The following is a 22,187-nucleotide window of genomic DNA, read 5'->3' as shown; positions in this document are numbered from 1 at the left end:
GGGGGGGGGGGAGACCAGGGCACGTACGAATGGAGGAAAAGTGTCGCTTGAGGCCTGCCCGGAGAGGGAGGAAGCCCCCTTCCATATCAAGGTCATGATCTTTCAGGCTCAGTGTCCCCTTTGGATCCCCCTCTAACGGCTCGCAGCTTCTGAGCTCCTTCTTGTTCCCGATACTCTTCTCTTACCTCGTCTTCCAGCCTTCCCCTCACTCTCCCGCCTCCTGCAACTCGCCGGAAGTGACGCTTTAAGCAGAGCGCCATAACGCGCCAGAAAGGTTCTGCGGTAGCGGGAGAAAGAGTTCCGGTGAGACTCATTGCGCCGGCGTGCGGGCTGGAGCGGTCAAAGCGCCTTCCGGGCCTGGGAAACTGAGCTCTTTCTTTCTGTTTCGCTTTTTCAAAGTGCTCCGAGCTAGGGTTAGAGAGGCCACCGGTTCCAAAGCAACGTTTTCTTACAGCTCCGACTCGTCTTGGTGCCCAGCTACTCCGGCCCTTGCCCTTTAACCTCGCTATCGCGGCGGGGTGAGAGGTCGGGTGGCCATCTTGTGGCGGAGACGCGGGAGGCTGTTACTGCAGAGACCCATCCCCTCCCCCTCCTTGCACCCCTGGCGATCTGTCAGTTGGTAAAGAGTCCGGCAGTCTGTCAGGTGAGGCCTGGGACTTGTGCGGTCTCTTTTCGCATTACACTGGGCGGCCTAGGCCGCTCCTTGCCGGGCCTCTCCGCCGCCACTATGTCCTCCTTCTCCGAGTCGGCGCTGGAGAAAAAGCTCTCGGAGCTGAGCAACTCTCAGCAGAGCGTGCAGACTCTATCCCTGTGGCTCATCCATCATCGCAAGCACGCAGGACCGATCGTCTCTGTGTGGCACCGCGAGCTACGCAAAGGTAAATATCTCCTCCTACTCCTTTGAACCCTCCCACTTTCCAGACCCTTATGGTTTCTTAATTGAGCTTTGCATTTCAGTCTCTCACTTCTGAGATGGGAGACGGTGCTACCTCCCATTTTTCTGAGTAATAAACACCCGTGAAGGTATAGGTACTTGTCTGAGGTTCTGGGGATCAAGGTTAAGGTGCCCAGACTTTCAAACTGTTTTCCCTTCAGGTTCCTCCTGACATTTGCGATTACTATTGTCTTTTCTGCATTCGGCACCTATACTGGCCCTAGACTGTTAGGCGCCAGACCCTGTGCTGGACATTTGGAGTAAAAGCCAGAGGGTTCTGGAGTCAAGAATGGCTAGATTGAGTCCCTGCTCAGCTACTTGCTGGCTAAATGACATCTCCGAATGCCTATATTTTCTCATTTGTAAAGCAGACACAAGGATAGCTGCCACTTACAAAGATTTTTACTCCTTGCCAGTCACTATACTTAGACCTTTATGTATATGTACTTGCACTCAGTCCTTAGGTTAGACTTATAAATTCACCTACCATTGATTTCAGGCCCTATTCAGTGTGTGACAGACATTTATTGAAGTTAGCCTGTTTTGTGCAAGGTGTCGTGTTGGACACAATAGCAAGTTGCCTCTGCCAACAGCCGAGAAGTTAAGCCTGACTTTGACCCTTACTGACCCCAGCAACTTAACCTGGCAGTCCCTTATTCCTTTAAAAAAATGAGATGATAACTTATATTAACTGTACCATTTATGTACCAGGTGCAATGCTAATATCTTTACATATGTTGTTGCTTTTTATGAAGTAGGAACTTTGCAGATGGAGAAAATCTGAGTGTCAAATAAACAAATCGTGATGGAGAAATAAATAGTAATCCATGTGAACATTTAACATGCTGTCATGCACCGTGTAGGCATTCGGTTCTGGTGAGATGGGACTGTTGATCAATGTGAGGAATGGTTTTTGCCTTTAAGTTTCTTATAGTCTGGTGGGCACCTACACATGCTGATAACCTGATAGTTTCTTAATAGAAGGATGAAAAAAAGCTTAAAGCTGTTCTGGACACCCTGTATGCAATAGGCCCATTATAGTATAGGAAGTGACTTCAAATATGTTCTCTGCTCTCTCTGATGTCACCCTATTTTACAGATAAGAAAACTGAAGTGGCTAAGTGATATCTTCAAGTCCTCTGAACTGGTGAGGCTCAGACTACATCAGGGCTCGTAGATGCCAAACTCCAGGATTGTTTCAGGAGACCCAGTTCTAGCTGTCTAGCAGAAACCCCCAAATAGGATGTGCTACACTGAGATTGGGATCCCTTGAGCCTGGAGCTCCCAGAGCCTCCTTCATGTGCCCCATTGTGTCATTCAGATATTCATAACATATCTGAGGTGTGAAAAAAAATGCAAATTGCCTGTTTAATTGAATCTTACCTGGTAGGATCTCTTTGATCATCTTGAGATTGTCGAAGCCCATCTCATATGTCACTTACCTTCTTGACTCCTCACTTTAACCTCTGAGTTATTGACAAATACAGTGATACCTTGGTTTTTCAGATGGCTACAAGCTCAAACTTTTCACTACTCCAACAGCAAAGTTTGAAAAAAATCTGCTTGGTGTTTGTAACTTTGCTTATAGTCTAATAAAAAATCCAATTTGAAAAAACCTGTATGGGTCAAAAGTGAGTCTAGCTGGAGACATGAAGGGTTGATACTTTAGTCTTTAGTCTAAGTGATTCTGTCACCCAGACAACATAGTGCTTGTGTTAGTACATTGAAACATTCATCATTGTGCTTTTTCTTTTTTTGATGCTTTATTTGCATAAAATGTAACTATAGTTCCAAAGAAAGTTAGTGATACCAGCAGTAAAGCTAAGAAGAAAACTATGAGAACTATTGTGAAATGTATTAGTCCTGGGAAAATAAATTTTAAGTGTAGTTTTTGGGCCTTGATAATTATTTGTTTTTCCATTTTTTTCTTATGGGAAAAATATGTTCAATTCTTGAACTTTTTGGTGTTCAATCATGAATTTGGAATGAATTGGACAACCAAGGTGTCACTGTAATAGAGTACATTCATTAGTGAAGCTTCTTATCCCTAATTCCATATGATAAAGCCTTGTGTTGTAAGTAGGCTGATACTATCTCCATTTTTATAGATAAGAAGATAAAGGTAGAGAATAAGTGAGGGCATATACAGGGACATGAGCTCAGGGGTGATTGATGGCCCAAACTTGTGCTTTTTCAAGGATCCAGTGCCTCAAGGCACTTAGATCACACTGGTCGGCTGATCCTGAACAAGCCCATCATGCTTTTGTTTAGAAGAATTAGTTACTGCCTACCACTGCATCATTCTAATTTAGCACTTACTTTGTACTTTTTTTAGTTGTTTCTTTTTCACTAGAATGTGTGAGGGAGACATTTGATCTGGTTTTTCTGTTATTCAACCTGCATTTAACATAGTGCCTGTTACAGTTTAAAAAGTTTAGGAATGAAATTGTGGCCTCTGATATCATTTTCATGCTTGAGTAAAGGATCTAAACAGCACTGCTTAATACCAACTTTTTATGACAGTTTCAGTATTTTATATCTGTGCTTTCCAACAAGGTGCCACATGTAGCTTTTGAGCACTTAAAATGTGTGATTAAGAAACTAAAGTTTTAAATACATACAATGAAATTTCAATTCAAGTTTTACTATCCACAAATCAAGTGTTCAATAGCCATATGGGACTGGTGGCTACCATTTTGAATCCTGTAGAACTAGAATTCTTTTTCAAACATCAAAATGCATTGTCCTCTATTTTCCAGGCTTCCTTCATGAGTTGAAGATGCCCCCACATTATAGTGGAAAAGGATTTTGTGCCTTAATGTTCAAATTGCCTAGCCCCTTAGTTTCTAGAACACCTTGAGTTTTTAAAAGTAGGTACATGTATCTATTATGAAGTCATTTTCCCTAAGATATTCAGAGTTACTATCAAAATACTTGTGAGATATATAGGAGTTACTTTTTCTGATTTAAATACTACTTTCTTCTGCCCCTAATTGCTTTTTTTCCATTTTCTAAGTAATTTACTCCTTTAGGTTCTTTTGAAGTACAGTTTCTCCCTTCTTTATGGAATAGTTTGGTGAACAAACTCTTTTGCTCTTAAATGATCTTAGATGCATAATTGTATTTTGGCCTGAATGTATATAGACTTTTCCCTCAAAATTACTCTTGTATTTGTAGTACAAGGATTGATCTTGGGGGCTCTCTACCACTTAGCTATTCCCATCTTGTCCCCCCATTGTTTTGAACCAAGGTCTTCCTAACTTGTCCAGGCTGGTGTGGAACCCTCCTACCTCAGCTCCTGAGTAGCTGGGATTACAGGCATGTGTCACCATACCCAACTCAAAAATTACTTTTAAGACTTTCTCTAGATGTCAAAACCACCCAAACAAGTGAAAACTTTTGAATTGCCAGTTGTTTAAACTTTGCTTAACTAGTTGTACCAGTTTGGAATGGTAGGTAGAGAGTGAAAGGATTTACTTTGTCATATTGGAAGTCATCTGAGTAAGTTGTTTGTCACCCAGGTTTAGAGTAAGGGGATATGTGCATGTATTGTCTCTGTTTCAGTGCTTTATACATGCAGTGCTTATATTGATCATTTATGATGTTGAGCATAGAGGATCCAAGTTTTATTCTAAGTAAACCCCTCTTGTTTAGAGGCCATGAAAATTAAGTGGCATAGTAGTGAAAATCTTCGCTCTCTATCCTGTTAGGTATCATATTTGTAATTAAAAATATCTCAGATTTTGAATGTCCAAATTGACATTTTATAGTATGAATTCTGTTTTTCAACATAAAGTGTATGGACTTTCTGAAGCTCCGCATAATCAAATTTGCCTTATTCAAGTTCTTATTTATTTTTGAGCCCACTAACCTTTATATTATAGACTTGGTTGTTTTACTTACTGTACCTTTAAAAAATGCCTTTTGTCATAGTTTTATCTTTGTAGCAGTAGCATAGTATTATGACTATGGATGTTTATTCTTGCTTTTGTGTAAAAATTAGAATTTAAATATAGTTCCAGGTTTCTGATACTGTTATCAGTTCACCATCTACCCTAGGTTATTACCAGAAGAGCAATACAATTCAGGCTTTCCATATTTAATTTTATGACCATTTTAAGACATCAGTTTAAACTGTAATGTGCTTTTAAAATCTTGTTTTTAAATTGGCGTATTCTCCTGTAGTTACATTTTAAAATGTCAGATCCCATGCCTGCTGTGTCAGAGCTTACACATGCTGTGTGCATTTCCAAAGAAATAGAGAAGTGATTTCTGAGAGCCATAGAGCCAGGACTAGTAACTCAGGTGTGTAAAAGTTGATACAGAGTTTAATTGAGTTTCTCAGGTACTTTAGCATTGGAGAAGACTTAGTGTTTTGAAATATCTAATTATGTTCATATTTATTTTAAAAGAGAAATGAGTCCAAAAATAGTAGTGATATAATTTAACAGTTGAGAAGTTATGTGCATAGAAGTCATGAAAGTAACGTTCCCCCAAGCAACTGTAACTCAGGCACATTGTGTGAAGTTTTTATGGTTTAATATATGGTATCTTACAGAGTAATAGGAAATGCTACATTTTGTATATTTAACAATGAAGAATCATGTACTTTGTAAGAGCCATAATTTTGTATATCTAGGTTTTAGATGTGTGTAAATTTTCAATAACAGTGTAGCATTAATGTATGTTTGTGTTTGAGGTAAACATCCTTTGGTGCATCTAGAGTTTTTGGGGGGTTTTAGAGCTGATATCATTGACTGATTGTAGTTATTGGAGTACCAGAGATAAGCGCTTAGTTTAGTAGCATAAATTACAAAAATCTATTTTAAAATTGAAACTCAACTCCATCTTTCATTCTGGAATATTTGATAGTGAAGAGTGCCTTAGAAATATTCATCTTTGCAATACAATAAACGAAAGCCTTGGTTTTAACATTAATATTGTCAGTTTGTACTTTAGGAATTTTCTATGGATTATCTTCATTTTTATTGTCAATTACTGTGGTTAAAATAACAGAAAGAAAGCTTGACCACAAGCAGATAATATTTGTCTTAATGTTCTTTAGGAATAGTCTAGGGCAGAATTGTGAATTAAGAATGGCTCTAGTGTAAGTTAAATTATCCTCTTTTTTTTTTTTTCAGCCAAATCAAATAGAAAGCTTACTTTTCTGTACTTAGCAAATGATGTGATCCAAAACAGTAAAAGGAAAGGACCTGAATTCACTAGAGAATTTGAATCTGTTCTTGTGGATGCCTTTTCTCATGTTGCCAGGTATGTTGTTTATTTTGTTTTTTGTTTTTGTTTTTAGTATCTTTCCCACTTTTTTTTTGTTCATTACTGTTTTGTGACGGCCTTTGTAAGTTGGTGACTTTGTCTATTACAGAGAGTTTTATGGAGGCCAAATTGTGGTTTTATGCTTTGCTTTGCCCTTAAGAATTGTCTCAGACATATAAACATTTTGATGCTTAATGAGATTCAGCCTAATAGTGGAAGCACATCTTTGCCCCTTATTTTTTTAATTTATTTCTTGAGTGTGATTTTTTCCTCTATTTGGCTGAGTTGTCACATTAGTTTATGATCAAAAAACAAAGTTCAGTAGCATGAGGGAACCTCCTGGTAATGTATTTTCAGTAGTGGAAATTGTTTATGCCTTCTTGTTTACTTCCTTCTGGATGTCTAGTTTACTAAAAATAATAACATTACTGTAAGTACAAAAATAGTAATTAATAGTGTGGAAAAGTAGGTATTCTGTCCAAATTGTGTTAAGTCTACTACTGCTGTGCTTTGTGGCAGAGAAGACTGGAGTACACACACATACAGCTAATATAAGGACTAGAATATGCACACATTGGATGAAAAGTGCTATAAATCATTTTTATTTATTCAAAACAACAGTTTTTGGTAGGGGCAAGTTAGGTTCTCAGGAGGAGCAAAGAAATAGCTTTTTTAGTAGGCTATGTTTAAGTAAACATAAAAATACACAAGTTTTTGCAAAAGGAAATTGGGAAGGGTGAAAGGACATTGGTGGGTTAAACAAAAATTTTTCTAGGGTCTAAGATATAAATGAAAGGCCTTAATGTGGAATTTCATGTTTTCCTGAAGAGTTTGAAAAGTTTAAAGGTAAAAAATTACAAACCCAAAACTCAGAATGGATGTCTACCTTTCTAGACGTGGAAAATTTGTTAGCTGCATAGCTGGCTCCTCTTTTGATGTATACACACACTGAAGTAGCAAATTATGTTATTAACTTGAAAACAATTACTGAATCCTTGTAATCGAGTAAATTTAGAACTGACAACTAGAGTAGCTATCTGAAATGGGAGACAGGGATTTTTTGTTTTGATGAGATTTAGGTTACAGTTTCTCAGACACTGGCCATGCCTTGAGTACTATGTGAGTGACCTTGGATGTTACTTAACTTTTTGAGCCCAACTTTCCTAATTAGTTAAAAGATGACACCCTATCTCATTTGAGTTATTGTGTTGAAAAGTAGGTAGTATGATGCCTGATCCACACTATTTTCTTATTTATTGGACTATATTAGATTATAAACCCCATGAAGGTAAGGACCATTTCTTTTTTATCCCTTGCTGTTTGCCAGATACCTAGTGAACTTGCATAGAGTTGCTGGGTTACATAGCTTTAGGGAATACCATTTATCTAGTCCTGATGAAAATGGTATCCTAGGAGCTGATGACAGTATGGTCTACTCTGGCACGGAGTAGGGAATCAGTAAATATCTGTTGAATTAATACTGACTCATGGAGGGAGAGATTAGATGTAGGAAATTGACTGAAATAATTTTCTAAAGGAGCAGTTAAAAATACTTATTTAAAAATTGATCAATAATATTTAGCTGCCTTTAGATCAGAAAAGGATAAACAGAAAAAGGTAGGATGCTGGGCGTGGTGGCACATGCCTGTAATCCCAGCACTTGGGAGGCTGAGGTCAGAAGAGCAGAGGCATGAGTTTGAAGAGTATTGCTATAGTACAGGTTACAGTTGACATCAGCTAGGGTTCAAGCAGTAAGAGCATAGCTCCCTTTTATTGGATGATTTCTTTGTAGTGGATGTTTTCCCCACATGTAAAAGTTATGGGATGTATAGGAGTTGGATGGGAACTAATAGTGAAGAAAAAGAGAAATCAAAGATAATTTATGGGGTCCTGAGATTTAACTCAGGCATGTAGTGCCTGCTTCACAAGCACAAAGTTCTGAGTTCGATTCCTGGGACTAGAAGAAAAAGATGATTTATGAGTTGTGATGTAAATGGATGGCTGATGGTGCTGTAACTGAGCTGAAAAGTGGGGAAAAGATTTGGTGGATGAAAAGAGCTTTGTTTTGTTAAGTTTGAGGTGGCTGGTAGATATTCCGGGGGGTGGTGCCAAATAGGCAGGTGGATGAGACAGTCTTAAGCTCCTTAGAAATTTATTTTCCTTTTTTTGGTACCGGGGATTGAACTCGGGTCCTTGCGCTTGCATGGCAGGCCACCGAACCGCTGAGCTAAATCCCCGGCCCCAAGAAACTTATTTTCTGGAAACATAAATTTGGAGGTTACCATCATATATATAATATTTATTGTTGTCTATGGGCCTCCAAGATCACTCCCAGATATGGTGGCCTCCTAGGAACACTTACAGCTATGATTTATTATAGATTTATTAAAGCAAAATTAGCAAAGGGAAAAGGAGCATGTGGTGAAGACTAGAGCACTCGAGGTATAATCTTTCAAGGGTTACCTCCCAGTGGAGTCACACAAGCATAATTAATTTCTCCAGCATTGAATTGTGACATCAAGTGTGAAATGCAGTCCAACAAGGAAGCTTATTAGAGACTCAGCACCCAATTTTTGTTGAGATTGGTCATGTAGGGCACCCTCTGTGGTAATTTCAGACTCCCAGAAAGCAGTTGTTCATTTGGGACCATATTATTTGCACAGTTTACATAAAGTAAACGCCCCTGAACAGTCAGGAGATGATGGGAGTACTCCTGCAGTCCCAAGTTCCTAGATGTCATCAGGGTCAACTTGTCATCTGGCTTTTCTAAGGGTAGTAGGCCTCTAGCATTCTATGTTAATTATTTTCTGAACAATTATAATGGACTATTTCTGCTCCAGCTTTACATGAGGTGTTGTTGGAAGTGCTGGCCATACTTAGAATTCTTGTTCTTAGTGATCCTATTATAGGACATACAAATTATACAGACATACAAATTATAATGATTATATTAAGAAAGTGCCAAAAAAAAAAAAGAAGAAAAGAAAAAGAAAAAGAAAGTGCCATAGAGCTACATAAAGAAAAGTCCCCCAAGCTTCACGTGGGGAGGCCTCAAATGTCCAGCCAGCACTTGAAGCAGCAATTCTGATTGTGTGTGTATAATACACTTCTTCTCTTTTACGGTCATTTTTGCCATCTGTATTAGAAAAGTGAGTTTAATCAGAATTGACATGCAAATGAAGTGTTTGACATAATAATTGGGTAGGTAATTATCATCTTCCAGTTTATCAAAGATTGATGACAGAGTTTCCAGTGTTTCTTCATTTAAAGATTTCCATGTTAAATGAAGTTAGTGCAACCTGAAAAGACAGTTCCCTTTTTATAATTGTTTTATTGCCTTAACTGTATCTTATTCCAGGTGCTAAAGTGACTTCCAGTTCATGGAAGCTTATTTGTAAACTTCATCAGTAAAAAGATTTCTTGAATATATTACCTATAACTTGAAAATTATCTAAGCAAAACTTTGCTTTACTATAATGTTTAAGGAAACAAACTATCCTAGTTAGTTGTGTTCATTAATTAAATTAGAGCCCTCTTTTGACTTTAGCCTTCAGTGGTGAAAAATATTTGAAGATGTTCTGAGGTTCTAACAAGATTGAGCAGTATTGTCCACTGATTAGTAATGTGACTGAAACTATTGGAAACCAGTCTCATCTGGAGTTCCAAACGCCCCAAAGAATGATGGATATGGTTGGGTGGGTATCATGCCACCCCCCAGTCTTGATAAGTTTGTTCTGATGATAGGTTTCTTTTTCTTTTAAGAGAAGAGGCTCTTCAGAGAACAGATGTTATGTTAAAAGTACCATCCAGTCAATTAAGTTCTGATTAGTTGTGATTTGGCTACATTAGATATCACTTTATTTTTCTAACTCATACATTTGATGCAACAGGGGCTTCACACTGCCCGCAAACCACATGCTTAGTATGGTATCCTGGACTTCTCTAATCTGATTCCATTTTGTCCTTCCAGATTCTTCTGCTGTTTCTGTATATACCTTACATATTTCAGCTACCTCGATTACAACTTCTTTTTCTTTGTCTTGTTCCATTTTGAGGTTTCCATTCATAATAGAGGCAATAGCATGAGCAAACACAGATAAATGGGAAAGAACAAGTTCTAATTGGAATATATGCATGATTGGGTATTGCTAGAATGTGAACTCCCAGAAAGGGTTGAAGAGACCTGAGGGGCTATTGGGTTCAAGTCCAAGAGGTTAGGGAATAGGCCTTATTCTTTGTGTTTCAAGTGTAGTATTCCATAAACCTATATTGATTGAGCCGGTAAACACTTAGTTGATTTCTTACATGCATGACCTTAATGCAGAAAGGTGATTGTTGAAAGCTTATTAACTGTATGGCTATGTAAAAGTTTTCAAAAATGAGAATTGAACAAATCACTTATGCTCATTCTAGGTCATCTAGCAGTAAAAGAAAAGTTAATCCCTGCCTTCATGGAAATACATTCAAATGGAAAGAGTGTGAACAAGTAAATTGTGTAGTATGTGCAGTGTGGAGATTAGGAAAGGACTGAAAAGGTGGTTTGCGAGTAAGCATACACTTGAAGGAGGAGCAAGATGAGCCAAGTGGCCAGCAGGAGCAAAGCAAATTTAAGTGGGAGAGAAACTGTGAGTAGGATATAAAGCCCAAGTTCAGTGGGCTGGGTTGAAAAAGGCCTCAGGCTTTATATGGACTTTCACTTTTAATAGGAAGAAATAATGATCTGCTCAACACAGCAGGTAGAATTATTAGAACTTGAGAGTAGGTATAGACAGACTAGAGCAAAAGCAGGAGCCCCGCAATGAAATTGTAATCCAATAAGGAGATGGTAGTAACTTGGGCTTGGTTAAAATAGCAGAGGAAGGGGTGAGAAGAACTCATTTTGAAAATGGAGTAAAGAGTTATATAGTTAATTAGGTCATATATTTGAACCCTGTAAGTATAACTATTTATATAGAAGAGTTTCTTTTTTTCCCCTAACCCTCATTCTGACTTGAAAAATAAAAAGTTTGATAAAAAAGAATAAATTTTTATTTTTGTTGATTTAGTCCTTTGATCCCAGTTTAGTGAAATATGACACTAATAATTCATAAATAACACAATCTGGCCAGGCCAACCTGAAACCTTCTTTCACACTGACTGTTAGCATAAACTTTACTCAAAGTGCTATCACAATTGAAGATATTATAGAATTCCCATCTGGTTGAATTTGGTGTGTTTTCTTGAAATTCCTATTAAAAATAGTTAACTTGGGTCCTAAGATGTTGAGGTATTCTTTCTTGGTTAAAGTTGCTCAATATAAGATTATTGACATCCTCACAGCCTCACTAAGCAGAACGATTCACAGGAACACAGTGGGTGGTGAGTAAATTTGGTTTCTGTTCAGAAAGTCTCCCACTCTTCTATTTGCTGTCTGATGTTTTATAGTATGAATTGAGGTACACTGAGTGCTGATCATAGTCCATGACAGGAAAAAAATTATCAAGCTTCTTTCAGATATAAATTACAGAAGAACTGCGTTATTCTCATTGTGTTCTAGGATATAAGCTAGACACCTTTGTGTGAACATGGAACAGATTTAGCCAGTGATAAAATAAGAGGAGATCAGTCTTGGTATATACATGTACAATTGTATTTATGCATATAGAGGTGTTGGTGTGTTAGTGTGATGAATTTACCATTTTAAACATTTGTTTTTTTTAATCTTTTTAATTCTTAAAAGTTTTGACTCACTTTAATTTTCAGTAGAATATCTGGCACTACATTTCAACTAAGATCTTCCTAAAGATCAAGATGTCAACAGTTAATATGATCAACTTTGGATTATTCTCTATCTGTAAAAAATTAGCCATTGGCTTTTTCCACTATTTGCCTCATCTTTCAAAGGGAAAATTTTTTTATTCTGTATTATTCCTTTGTCTTCCCCATCCATCAAAGGAAAGGGCAGTTTCTGGTCAAGTTTGGGATATCCAAGTAACAAGATATGTGCCTTACTTTTCCTTCCGTTTTTAAATATGCAGATAATTTAGCCAGTTGTTGATTTCTTTTTTTTTTTTTAATAGATCTGTCCTAATTAAAAACAAAAGATCTTAAGCTTACATATATCTTTTCATCTTTTCTGGGCAGAGAGGCAGATGAAGGCTGTAAAAAACCTTTAGAAAGATTGCTGAACATCTGGCAAGAAAGAAGTGTGTATGGCGGCGAGTTCATACAGCAGCTGAAGCTGTCTATGGAGGACTCCAAGAGCCCTCCCCCCAAAGGTAGAAACATCACCACATGTTTACAGCTCTTGGTCTTTGCCTACTTTCGAATCAAATATGAAAAGCTGCAGTGGGGGTTGCTGTGAACCACGAGCAATTTTATGATTCTTCAGAGAAAGATGATCATGAATGATGGTGAGAATTTATGTAGTGACTTTTTTTTTTAAGTAGATCTGTCCTAATTAAAAACAAAAGATCTTAAGCTTACATATATCTTTTCATCTTTTCTGGGCAGAGAGGCAGATGAAGGCTGTAAAAAACCTTTAGAAAGATTGCTGAACATCTGGCAAGAAAGAAGTGTGTATGGCGGCGAGTTCATACAGCAGCTGAAGCTGTCTATGGAGGACTCCAAGAGCCCTCCCCCCAAAGGTAGAAACATCACCACATGTTTACAGCTCTTGGTCTTTGCCTACTTTCGAATCAAATATGAAAAGCTGCAGTGGGGGTTGCTGTGAACCACGAGCAATTTTATGATTCTTCAGAGAAAGATGATCATGAATGATGGTGAGAATTTATGTAGTGCTCGTGGTGTGCGAGCCTGGTTCTAGTACTCATGCTGTTCATTCTCTCTCTCCCTAACTTTTGCTGTGTGTTCTCCTCAGCTCTTTTGTGTCTTTGAAAGACTTTCTCGCACAAGGGAAGGAACAACAAAGTTCTTCAGCATTGTGGTTAACTCAGAAGTACCTTGTATTAAAATTTTGTCCTAGTCCTACCATTAACCACTACAGATCTTAGATAAACCTTTCAGCCCTTCTAGAATTTGGTTTCATTAAATACCATTGTGGTCTTGGAACATATTCTTGTTATGATTGTCATATTGTTTTCTAAAATTTATTTTGATTTACTGGGCCCAGGAGCTCTTGGGAGTTATGAGTATATATATGAATTTTACCAAGTTTTTCGTAAGAGCTTTTAATTTTTTCCTCTAAAGAATGTTATTTGACCATTTGACTTCTGGTTAGTTGTGATCTAATTTTAGTTGGCATATGTTTCTAAGCTATAGACCTGATCTGACTGCTATATACTCATTACCTGGAGGATCAAATCCAAGGGCTAGTAGTACTGAAACCCTTCTCTAATTTGAAAATAGCCTAGTTTTCTAGATTCTTCTGCCGTTTCCTTACAGACAGCCTCTTCTTTTGCCAGGCCCCCTGATGCTCTGTGGGTACCCCTTCCTCTGCATTTGCTCTTACCTCTGCCTGAGTTGTCCTTCTTCCCCTTTTGTTGTGTGAATGCGCTCTGCAAGAGGGCTGCTCTTGCTCTCTCAGTCTCCTTGCTTCTCGGGGCACATAGAATCATTCTTTCCTTGTTCGTTAGTACTGTGTTTATACCTCTGCTATAGACCTTATCAGTTGTATCATTATTAATTCAGCAATGTTTTATTGTGTACCTTTCATGATCTCTTCCAGGTCTAAAATTACATGCATTTTGCAGTAATATTCCTGTGAAACTGAAGGTTAGAGGCTTTCTAAAAACCATATAAGTGCTTTTGGACTGTAGGTCATTGTTGTTTTACTTGGAGTTAGAAAATAATCCTAGGGTCATTCTGGTGGTAGCATCTGAAAAACAAGGTGTTTCCTACTTTGGATTCTGGTAGTGTTGGTATTGTGTCCTTTGGAGGTGTTTTTTCTGTACAGCTTTGGGGAATTATCCAGCATTCTTTTCTGCACTCTGCCTTACAGTTCATTTAGTAAACAGTGCTGATTTTTACAAGCACCTTTGGGTAAACAGGTGAACTCTGAAAAAGGATGCTTGAAGCCAGTGTTGAATTTCAATTCAAGCATTTACTGGATGTGTGCTTTGAGTAGAGAGCTAAGTTAAATGCAGTAGGAAAGAGCAAGAAAGGAATGAGAAATAGGTCTGCACTCAGGGAGCTGTCACACAAATAAAGGTATTTGCGGCAGTATTGAAAATAGTTCTGTTGGGTTTCCAAATTTTTTTTTTGAGGGTCTAGATAGATGAGGCAGAATCTATGGAGGATAATGTTAATATAAAGATAGTTTATTTTTTTTCTTTTCTTTAAGATGAAAACATATCAAAAGGTTCCAGCTTGTGTATTGGTCTCAGATCACTGTCTTCCCATGGTCTTCTCTGGACCTGAGTTCTAGAATACTTTACTACAGTCCTTTCAAAATACTGATGATGAGTTCTCTAAGAAATTATTCTCAAGTTCAAATAGTCATTTATATTCTAGCTTTGATTTCTAGCTAATTCTTTAACTTCAAGCAATTTCATAGAGTGTATCTTTGAAATAAAAATTTTCCCTGTAAAACTTTGACAGTTCTTGTAACACGGGAGCATGTATAAGCTCATGAATTTGTTTTAAAACTATAGCTGTCTTTATATACCTGTCTCACCAAGTATAAAGCCTGGGTATTCTAAAGTTGCCACCCTGTTCTTGGGGAATACTAAAGCTGTTGCTTGATTAAATGGAAATTTATTATTTGCTTCAATGTTAATGAATCACATGGTATTAGGCAGTTATGGAAGGATTTAGAAAGGAAAAATAATTACATAGGAACCAGCATTTATTGAGTACCAGTTACGTCCTCACTTCTCTGCTACCTGCCTCTGTATTATTTTATATCTTTACCATTACCCTTTTTTTTTTTTTGATACTGGGGATCAAACTCGGGTCCTTACATTTGCAAGTCAGGTGGTGGCACCACCGAGCTAAATCCCTGGCCCATTTATCATTACTATTTGAATTCAGTATTTTATGTCAAGGAGGATGGGAAGGCTCAAAAAGGTATAGTAACTTTTTTTTTTTTTTTTTTTAAACTGGGGATCTAACTCAGGATCTTGCCCTTGCGAGGCAGGTACAGTGCCACTGAGCTAAATCCCCAGTCAGGTTTAGTAATTTTTGTCTAAGGAGATATAGTTAATGAGTGGAGCTTTCACACTCAGGTTTACATGACTTTGAGGCTGATGTTCTTTGCCCTGTACTTTTTCCTGAAAGCACATAGATTTAATGGATTTGAATTATAGTATGAATTCATGTGCAGGTGTCCTACTTTGCATGAACCTCAGTAAAGTTTAGACATTCACATTTCCTATGAATCCCAGCTGTGTCACCTAAAGCTGTGTGACCTTGTGCTCCATATTTGACCTTTTGGGCCTCAGGTCTTCACTGTATAATGTGGCTGTTAATAGTAGTAATACCTCATAGAGTTGTGATAAGGATTATTTGACATAATGCTGCAATTATCAGTGGGGTGATGATAAAATTTTTATTTGCCTCAATTCTAATATTTAATATTTGGAGTTTCCATATATGTGCACAAGTAGGAGCAGACTTAGTATTTTCAGTAACCTGGATTTTGTGCAAGGCTGGAGAGCATGGTCATTAAGAGCATGAGCTCTTGGTCCAGTTACCTAGGTTCCAGTATGGATTTAATTGCTCAGATGATGAAGGCTGATTGCTTTTTAAAACTATCCCTCAAGTATTAGCCCTTTCTTTGTTGCAGCCTCTTTTCTTCCCAGAAGTAAAATTCAATGTGCTTTTAAAAAACTTTCCTTTGTTTTGCAAGGAGAAGACAAAGAATGAAGGAATTGTTGCCAGCAATATTACCTGATTATTTTTCTAAAGTGATATAAAATATGAAGTGCTTGTTTTTTTTCTGGGACTGTGGATCAAACTCGGGTCTTTGCACTTGCAAAGCAGGCATGAGAACTACTAAGCTAAATCCCTGGCCCTTGTTTGTGTTTTTAAACCCCAGAAAATTTCAAGTGTATTTTGTAGAAAATTCAGATTTGTGGGTAGATAGCTGTGTTTTGTGATGTGATTTGAGAGACTTCAGGCCACTTTTTTGCCTTAAGATTAGTTTCATGGCGTGCCATGACATTGGAATTGCTACCACAAGGTCTGTGAGAGATGTACCATACCCAACCTCATCAGAATGCAAGGCCTCCTGGATACACAGGGACAAATTAGAAGATGGTAAAGAAGCTGAAGAATACGAAGGCAAAGTGCATTGACCACTTGGCAGGATTTCACCTGCCTGGAAACAGTGCTTGAGTGAGTAAAAAAAAAAAAGGAAGCATAATTACCGTGGTCAGAATTAATAGTGGAAAATTTGCATTACATTTCAATGTAGGGAGTTGAGGGTGGAGCTAGGTGGTGGAGTACTTGCCTACCATGCATGAAGCCCTGGGTTTGATCCCTAGCACCACCAAAAAGATTAAAGAATTTTAAATACGTAATAGGTCAGATGTGGTGGTATATGCTTTTAATCCCAGCTACTTGGGAGGCTGAGGTAGGAGTCGCAAGTTAGTTAATTAAGCTAAATTAAGGCCAACCTGGGCAACTTAGCAAGATCTTTTTTCAAAATTAAAAAAAAAAAAAAAATGGAAAGTGCTAGGGGCGTGGTGTAGGTCAGTGGTGAGGCACTTTTCTAGCATGCACAAGACAGTGGGTTTGATCCCAAGCACTACAAATAACAAACAAGCAAATTAATTCCAATATGGAATGTAACTGATAGATTTGCTAGGTTATTTTTAAGGGCTGTCTAACCCAGTTGAGAATTCTGGGCCTAATCACTGCCAGCTTTGTAGTAATGATATCATTTTTGGCATAGCACAAGCATTTTCCAAGTCTCATGACTCCTCTCCCTTCAGGAGGTTGCCCACGCTGGTCTGTTAACCCTTTCCTAGATACTGTTGGGAGGTAAAGGAATGTGATACTTCCTCCTATAGAGGAAGGCTTGCCAGCAGGCTTACCAAGGTCCAAGGGCAGTGGGTTTGGAGGGGTACTCAAATGATGCTGCCATTGGTGGGCTAGAACTCAGGAGGAAAGTATTCAATCCCTGTGTGCCAGTCAGCCCAGCTTTAGGAACTTCAGAATAATTATAATAGGCCATATCTAAATTGGACAAAGCAGCTAGAGGCAGGGAGACTAAGGTGAGGCATTCGGCACAAGGTGTGATAAAGGGCCAGTGAGAGGCCATGTATGGAAAAGGGCCAGGAGAGATTGTAAGACATCGCCCAGTGGTGTGGCATCTGCTAGAAGTTGGAACTTTGGGATAGATTCTGGTGGTCTCCAAGGCTTTGTACTTTGAAGATGGGGCTAGTAGATGTTTTCATACTGGAAATAGGTAGCTCAGAATAGGAGCCCTTATGGGGAAAGGATGAATAACTTCACCAACCTTAGATTTGTATCTCCAGTGGGTTCTCTGGTTGAAAATAGGAGTAAACTGGAAAAGTATGCTGATAATGGTTTACACCTCCTGTTATATCTTCTTTCATCAGGACAGCAGAGAACAAAAATGGCCCTAAAATTATGTTTTTCAGTTTGATTTGCGTCTTGTGCTGTGGGTGAGTGGCAATATGAAGTGATAACAAGAGCCCCTGATTAGGAAGCAGAGGCTTTGGCTTGTGGACCCAGGTTTAAACTAACAAGCTCCCTGGCTTTAGACAAACCACAATCTGTAAACCTTTATTGTTGAAGCTGGGGAAAGCAAAGGCTGATCTAAGGCTTTCCATTGCCCGAATTTAGTGAGCCATAAGGTCCTGAGGTGGTGAGTAGTTTGATTTTTTTTTTTTTTTTCCGGGGATCAAACTCGGGCCCTTGCCGCTTGCAAGGCAGGTGCTGGAACCACTGAGCTGAATCCCCAGCCCAAGTGGTTTGTTTTTTATCTACGTGTAATAATTTCTTTGAGAGTTTCTAAACTGAAGGATTTCCAGTTATAATTTACTGTATTTGGCAATTTATTGAGCACTCCTCTGTCCTTGGGCAAACAAAACAATATAAATTTTATTTTTGATCTTTGTTCACATTCTAATGACCACTTTTTCTCTGTGTCCACTTTGATGTTATAGTGGCTGATGTTTATGTGGATAATACTACAGGCTAGAACATTAACTAAGCAGCTACTGTGTGCAAAGTACTATTAGGTATTTCATGTGGAATTATACCCTAATACATTTTCCATTTAAAAAATACAACAACCCTTGCTTTGCCTGATAATGTAAGACTAAAAATGACTATGCAAACTGAAACTATACAAACTGAACTTAAGAATCAGTGGAGAAAATTACACTTGTTTTGTGATCTTTCTGTCAGAGTTGAAAACTCAGTATTGTTTACCAATATGTAGGGAAATACAAAACAGTAAGACAGTTTATGTAATAAAAAACTAGAAACATTAAGGATTAAAGTGTTTACTTTGTAGCAAACTTGTCAAAGAACAGTGCTTGCCTTCTAGTTACTCTAGCTCATGATACAGAGCAATCATCTTTTCTAGGCCTTAGTGGATGACTCCACTACCAACACTCTATCCTTGGTGCTCTCAGCATTGTAAAATGCTCTCAGTGTTCCTTTGGTCTGAAGTTGTTTTTTTTTTTGGTACCAGGGATCAAACTCAGTACCTTGGGGTTGCGAGGCAGGTGGCGGTGGTATGAAGTTTTTTGTCAGCATCTCTTCCTCAAGGACATTGTCATCCTTTTCATTACTACCGCTAGTCTTCACTAAATTCTTATGACCAAGACTCAAGCTGTTTATAACTTTGTTTCTGTGCCACTATAATTTCATTTCCACCTTTAGCTTTTATTGTAGTTTTTTTGTGGCTCTTTGATCTTGATTGCCAGTTCCCTATTTCGGTTATTAATTTTTATACTTGTCATGTGGACTTAGCACTGGTAAATGAAGCAGCATGTTCTCACACTTTTGCTGCCTGTGTGTGAACTGAGTAGCAGATGTGTAGAGCCTGTCACTGACAGACTTTGAAGAAGTAATATGATTGGTCACTGATCACAATTTGGGGGGGTAAAGTGTTAGAAAAATTTGTACTTTATCCAAGAATACAGAGTTGGTATGCATTATAACTGAGATTTGAACTTTGTTGTTGGACTGGTATTTAATGGTGGTAACTAATCCATGCATAATAGAATCATACAAAGTAAATACTACCAGTATTACAATATTTGTGGTGTTGTTTTAGTAGAACAAACAAAATATTAAGAGAAAATATGATTTATGTTATTGACTTGGCTTTCACTTCGTAGTTTGGTCAGTTAATTTCTAAGGTAGAAAATAAGAGCTACATATTTGGCTCCAGAAGAAACTATTTCAGTAAAAAGTGTATGTTCTACATGAGTTACTCTTTGTGTAACTCACAAGAGTTCAGAGAGGGTGCCTGGTGTCCCCCTTTATTTTGACAGATGAGAAGGCACTTGTGTTGTACTAAATTATTATTTGAATTTAGGGAAAGATCACAAGTTTTGGAGGCATGTCTTTAAGTCAGTTATTTAATTTCCCCAGGCCTTTTGTTTCCTCACCTGTGAAGTGGAGATACTACATCTTGGAATTGTTGGAAACATTAAATGTAAATAGGCTGTTGCAGTGCCTTACACATATTAGGTGTATAGTATTGCTTTACTTTCTAAACCGGAATCTATCCTTTAAATTTATTTGTTGTTTGGCATTTATTTTGTATTGTCCAATTTGATGCAATAGGAATAATTTTAGAAGTAACACATTTGTCATAAGAATATAAAACATAAGGTACAGATAATAAAAAAGGTAACCTGTGAGCCTCAAGTGGTTAAATTAAAAATGGTAACTCAAGTAATTTCTCCCATTAGTATCAATCAAATTTTTCAGTAATGGCTATTTTTTACTTAAAGGTATAATTAATTTTTTTATTTTTAAAGGAATAGTTTAAAAGATATTTGTACAGTAGGATCTGGAACACATTATTGATTAGTTCTCTCACCTATTTTCTGAACTGATCCTTGGAAAGCATAAAATATGTAGTTTTGTGTGTAATGTGTTCTCAATAAACCCTTGTACCTATTGGCTTACTTCATTATATTGTCTAATGGATTTCTTTCCATTTTATTTCTCCTATGATTTTTTTCTTTAAAGATATACTGTTTTTAATTAAGTATGATAACTCAGTATGTTTCACTTTTAGATGGTTATTTTCAGTAGTGTTTTTCCAGAGTAAGTTTGAGATGACAGACCAACTCCTTTTTGACTCTTCAGTAATGTAAGGAACTAAAACTGATTAAAATAATGGGCATAAAGATTAATGTTAGATCATCTCTGAAAATGAACACCCACCTCTCTGCTGTTTTTACATGTGTCCCATTGTGTGTAGCCTTTGACTCTTTAAATGTGGGATATATGACTCAAATTTATCAATTTGCTTTCCTCTAGCGACAGAGGAGAAGAAATCTCTGAAGCGAACTTTTCAGCAAATACAAGAGGAGGAGGATGATGACTATCCTGGAAGCTACTCTCCTCAAGATCCTTCTGCAGGACCCCTCTTGGTATGTTTGACTCCCAAAGGGTAGGGCGAAGTGGGTTAAAGAGTCTGCTAGTTGAAGATGGTGACCACAAGGTGGCACCGGTGACCAGGGTAGCTCTTGGGGCAGAGCATATAAGAGCCACCCAGAGAAGCTTGCACACCAAGACTTGGGGATGGGTTTACATTTTATGAAATAATTGGATTTTTTTTTTAATGTGTAGATAATGTTATAAAGATACTTAAAAGCCTGCTTTGGCTTGTTTCTAATAGCTAAGGACAATCTGTGTGCTAATAGCAAGCTTGCTACACTGTGGCCTATTTAAATAACAAAACAGTCTTTAATCGTGTGTTCATATGATTTAGTTCTTTATCAAACAAGTTAGCTCATGAACTCTGTGTTTGCCTTATTCCATCTCTTAATAGTCAAAGAAAATGAGGCTCAAGAAGATAGATTAAGTAAGTTACCTGGTATCTTAATTTGAATCCAGATCAGCCTGACTTTAGAGCCCATTCTCTTTTCACTGGTTTACACTGCCTCCTGTTGTTTCCTATTACACATAGGTGTATTCAAAGCTCAGGAAAATAGAAGTGTGTCTGATTTTATCGTGTAAAAATGATGATAGCAGTCTTAGGTCATATATCTATACCTAAAAATTTTAGAAGAGATTAGCTTGGATTATCATTTTCTAGGGTAATCAAACTAACCATCTGTAGTCATTATGGACTGGCTTATCTGTCAGCATTCTGCTTTTTTCTGACAGTTTATCCTTTGGCAACCACCCATCTGAAATCCAACTTTTCTTCTCCTTTCTGTATCTCTGCAGCTGAATGTAGCTGGGGAAAGTAATTTATAAGCCTTAGCCTCTTATTTCTCTGAGGGACCATCCTGTATTCTAAACCATCCCTCTCCCTGTTAGTTAAATCTGCTTCTTATCTACTCAAGAGCAACCTGTGCTCTACAGGGTAAGACCTTGTCTAAAAAAATAGGGAGACAGGTGAGAGAGAGAAGACACTCTTCATTATAATAATATAACTCATAACTACAGTAATATAAATATTAACTAACATCGATATACCAGTTATTAATATTACTAATATATTTTATTGTTACAACTTTAATAACAAATCTCTTGATATTGGTATATGTAGAATATGCATTACTAATTTGCTTTTTTTAAAATTTTTTTCCCCTTTGTATTTAATGAATTTTACACATTTAATATGGAGGGGGTGGTAATCATTTCATAGAGCAAACCCAAGAATTTAATAAGACAGCACACACTGTGTATGTGTGTTTATGTGTGTGTGCATATATGTGCTTTTACATGAAATTTTTACAAGAAATTTTGTTCACATTCTGTTAAAGATTTAGAAGAATTAATTTTGTACATTCCCTTGGAATCTGTGTCATAGACTCCCATGTAAGTTCAGGAACTAAGAACATTTTTTTTTTTTTTTTTTTTTTTTTTTTTT

The 22,187-nt window shown here is 37.5% G+C and overlaps 2 protein-coding genes across 6 annotated transcripts in view; one reads left to right on the top strand and one right to left on the bottom strand.

Annotated features, from left to right (window-relative positions):
* Window positions 1-254, bottom strand: part of Tti1 (TELO2 interacting protein 1) — a 76,567-nt gene extending 76,313 nt beyond the window's left edge. The window contains exon 1 of one of the 4 annotated variants that reach the window (XR_004518458.1): window positions 186-250. The gene's annotated coding sequence lies outside the window, so the exon portion shown is untranslated. Of the gene's footprint in view, window positions 1-185 lie in introns of all 4 variants that reach the window. The other 3 variants (XM_010640048.1, XM_019209943.2, XM_010640050.2) reach the window with 3 other exon arrangements.
* Window positions 255-325: 71 nt separating this feature from the next.
* Rprd1b (regulation of nuclear pre-mRNA domain containing 1B) overlaps window positions 326-22,187 on the top strand; it is a 52,118-nt gene continuing 30,256 nt past the window's right edge. Inside the window, exons 1-4 of one of the 2 annotated variants that reach the window (XM_010640046.3) lie at window positions 326-878; window positions 6,076-6,205; window positions 12,332-12,465; window positions 20,624-20,736. In XM_010640046.3, coding sequence (XP_010638348.1) covers window positions 728-878; window positions 6,076-6,205; window positions 12,332-12,465; window positions 20,624-20,736 — 528 coding nt within the window. In that variant the 5' untranslated portion in view covers window positions 326-727. Of the gene's footprint in view, window positions 879-6,075; window positions 6,206-12,331; window positions 12,466-12,681; window positions 12,835-20,623; window positions 20,737-22,187 lie in introns of those variants that run through there. The other variant, XM_010640047.2, reaches the window with a different exon arrangement.

The sequence above is a fragment of the Fukomys damarensis genome, unplaced genomic scaffold (assembly GCF_012274545.1).
Source record: "Fukomys damarensis isolate Sample0158 unplaced genomic scaffold, DMR_v1.0_HiC HiC_scaffold_22, whole genome shotgun sequence".
In the NCBI taxonomy this organism is placed as follows: domain Eukaryota; kingdom Metazoa; phylum Chordata; class Mammalia; order Rodentia; family Bathyergidae; genus Fukomys; species Fukomys damarensis.
This window is presented reverse-complemented; position numbering and strand designations above follow the sequence as displayed.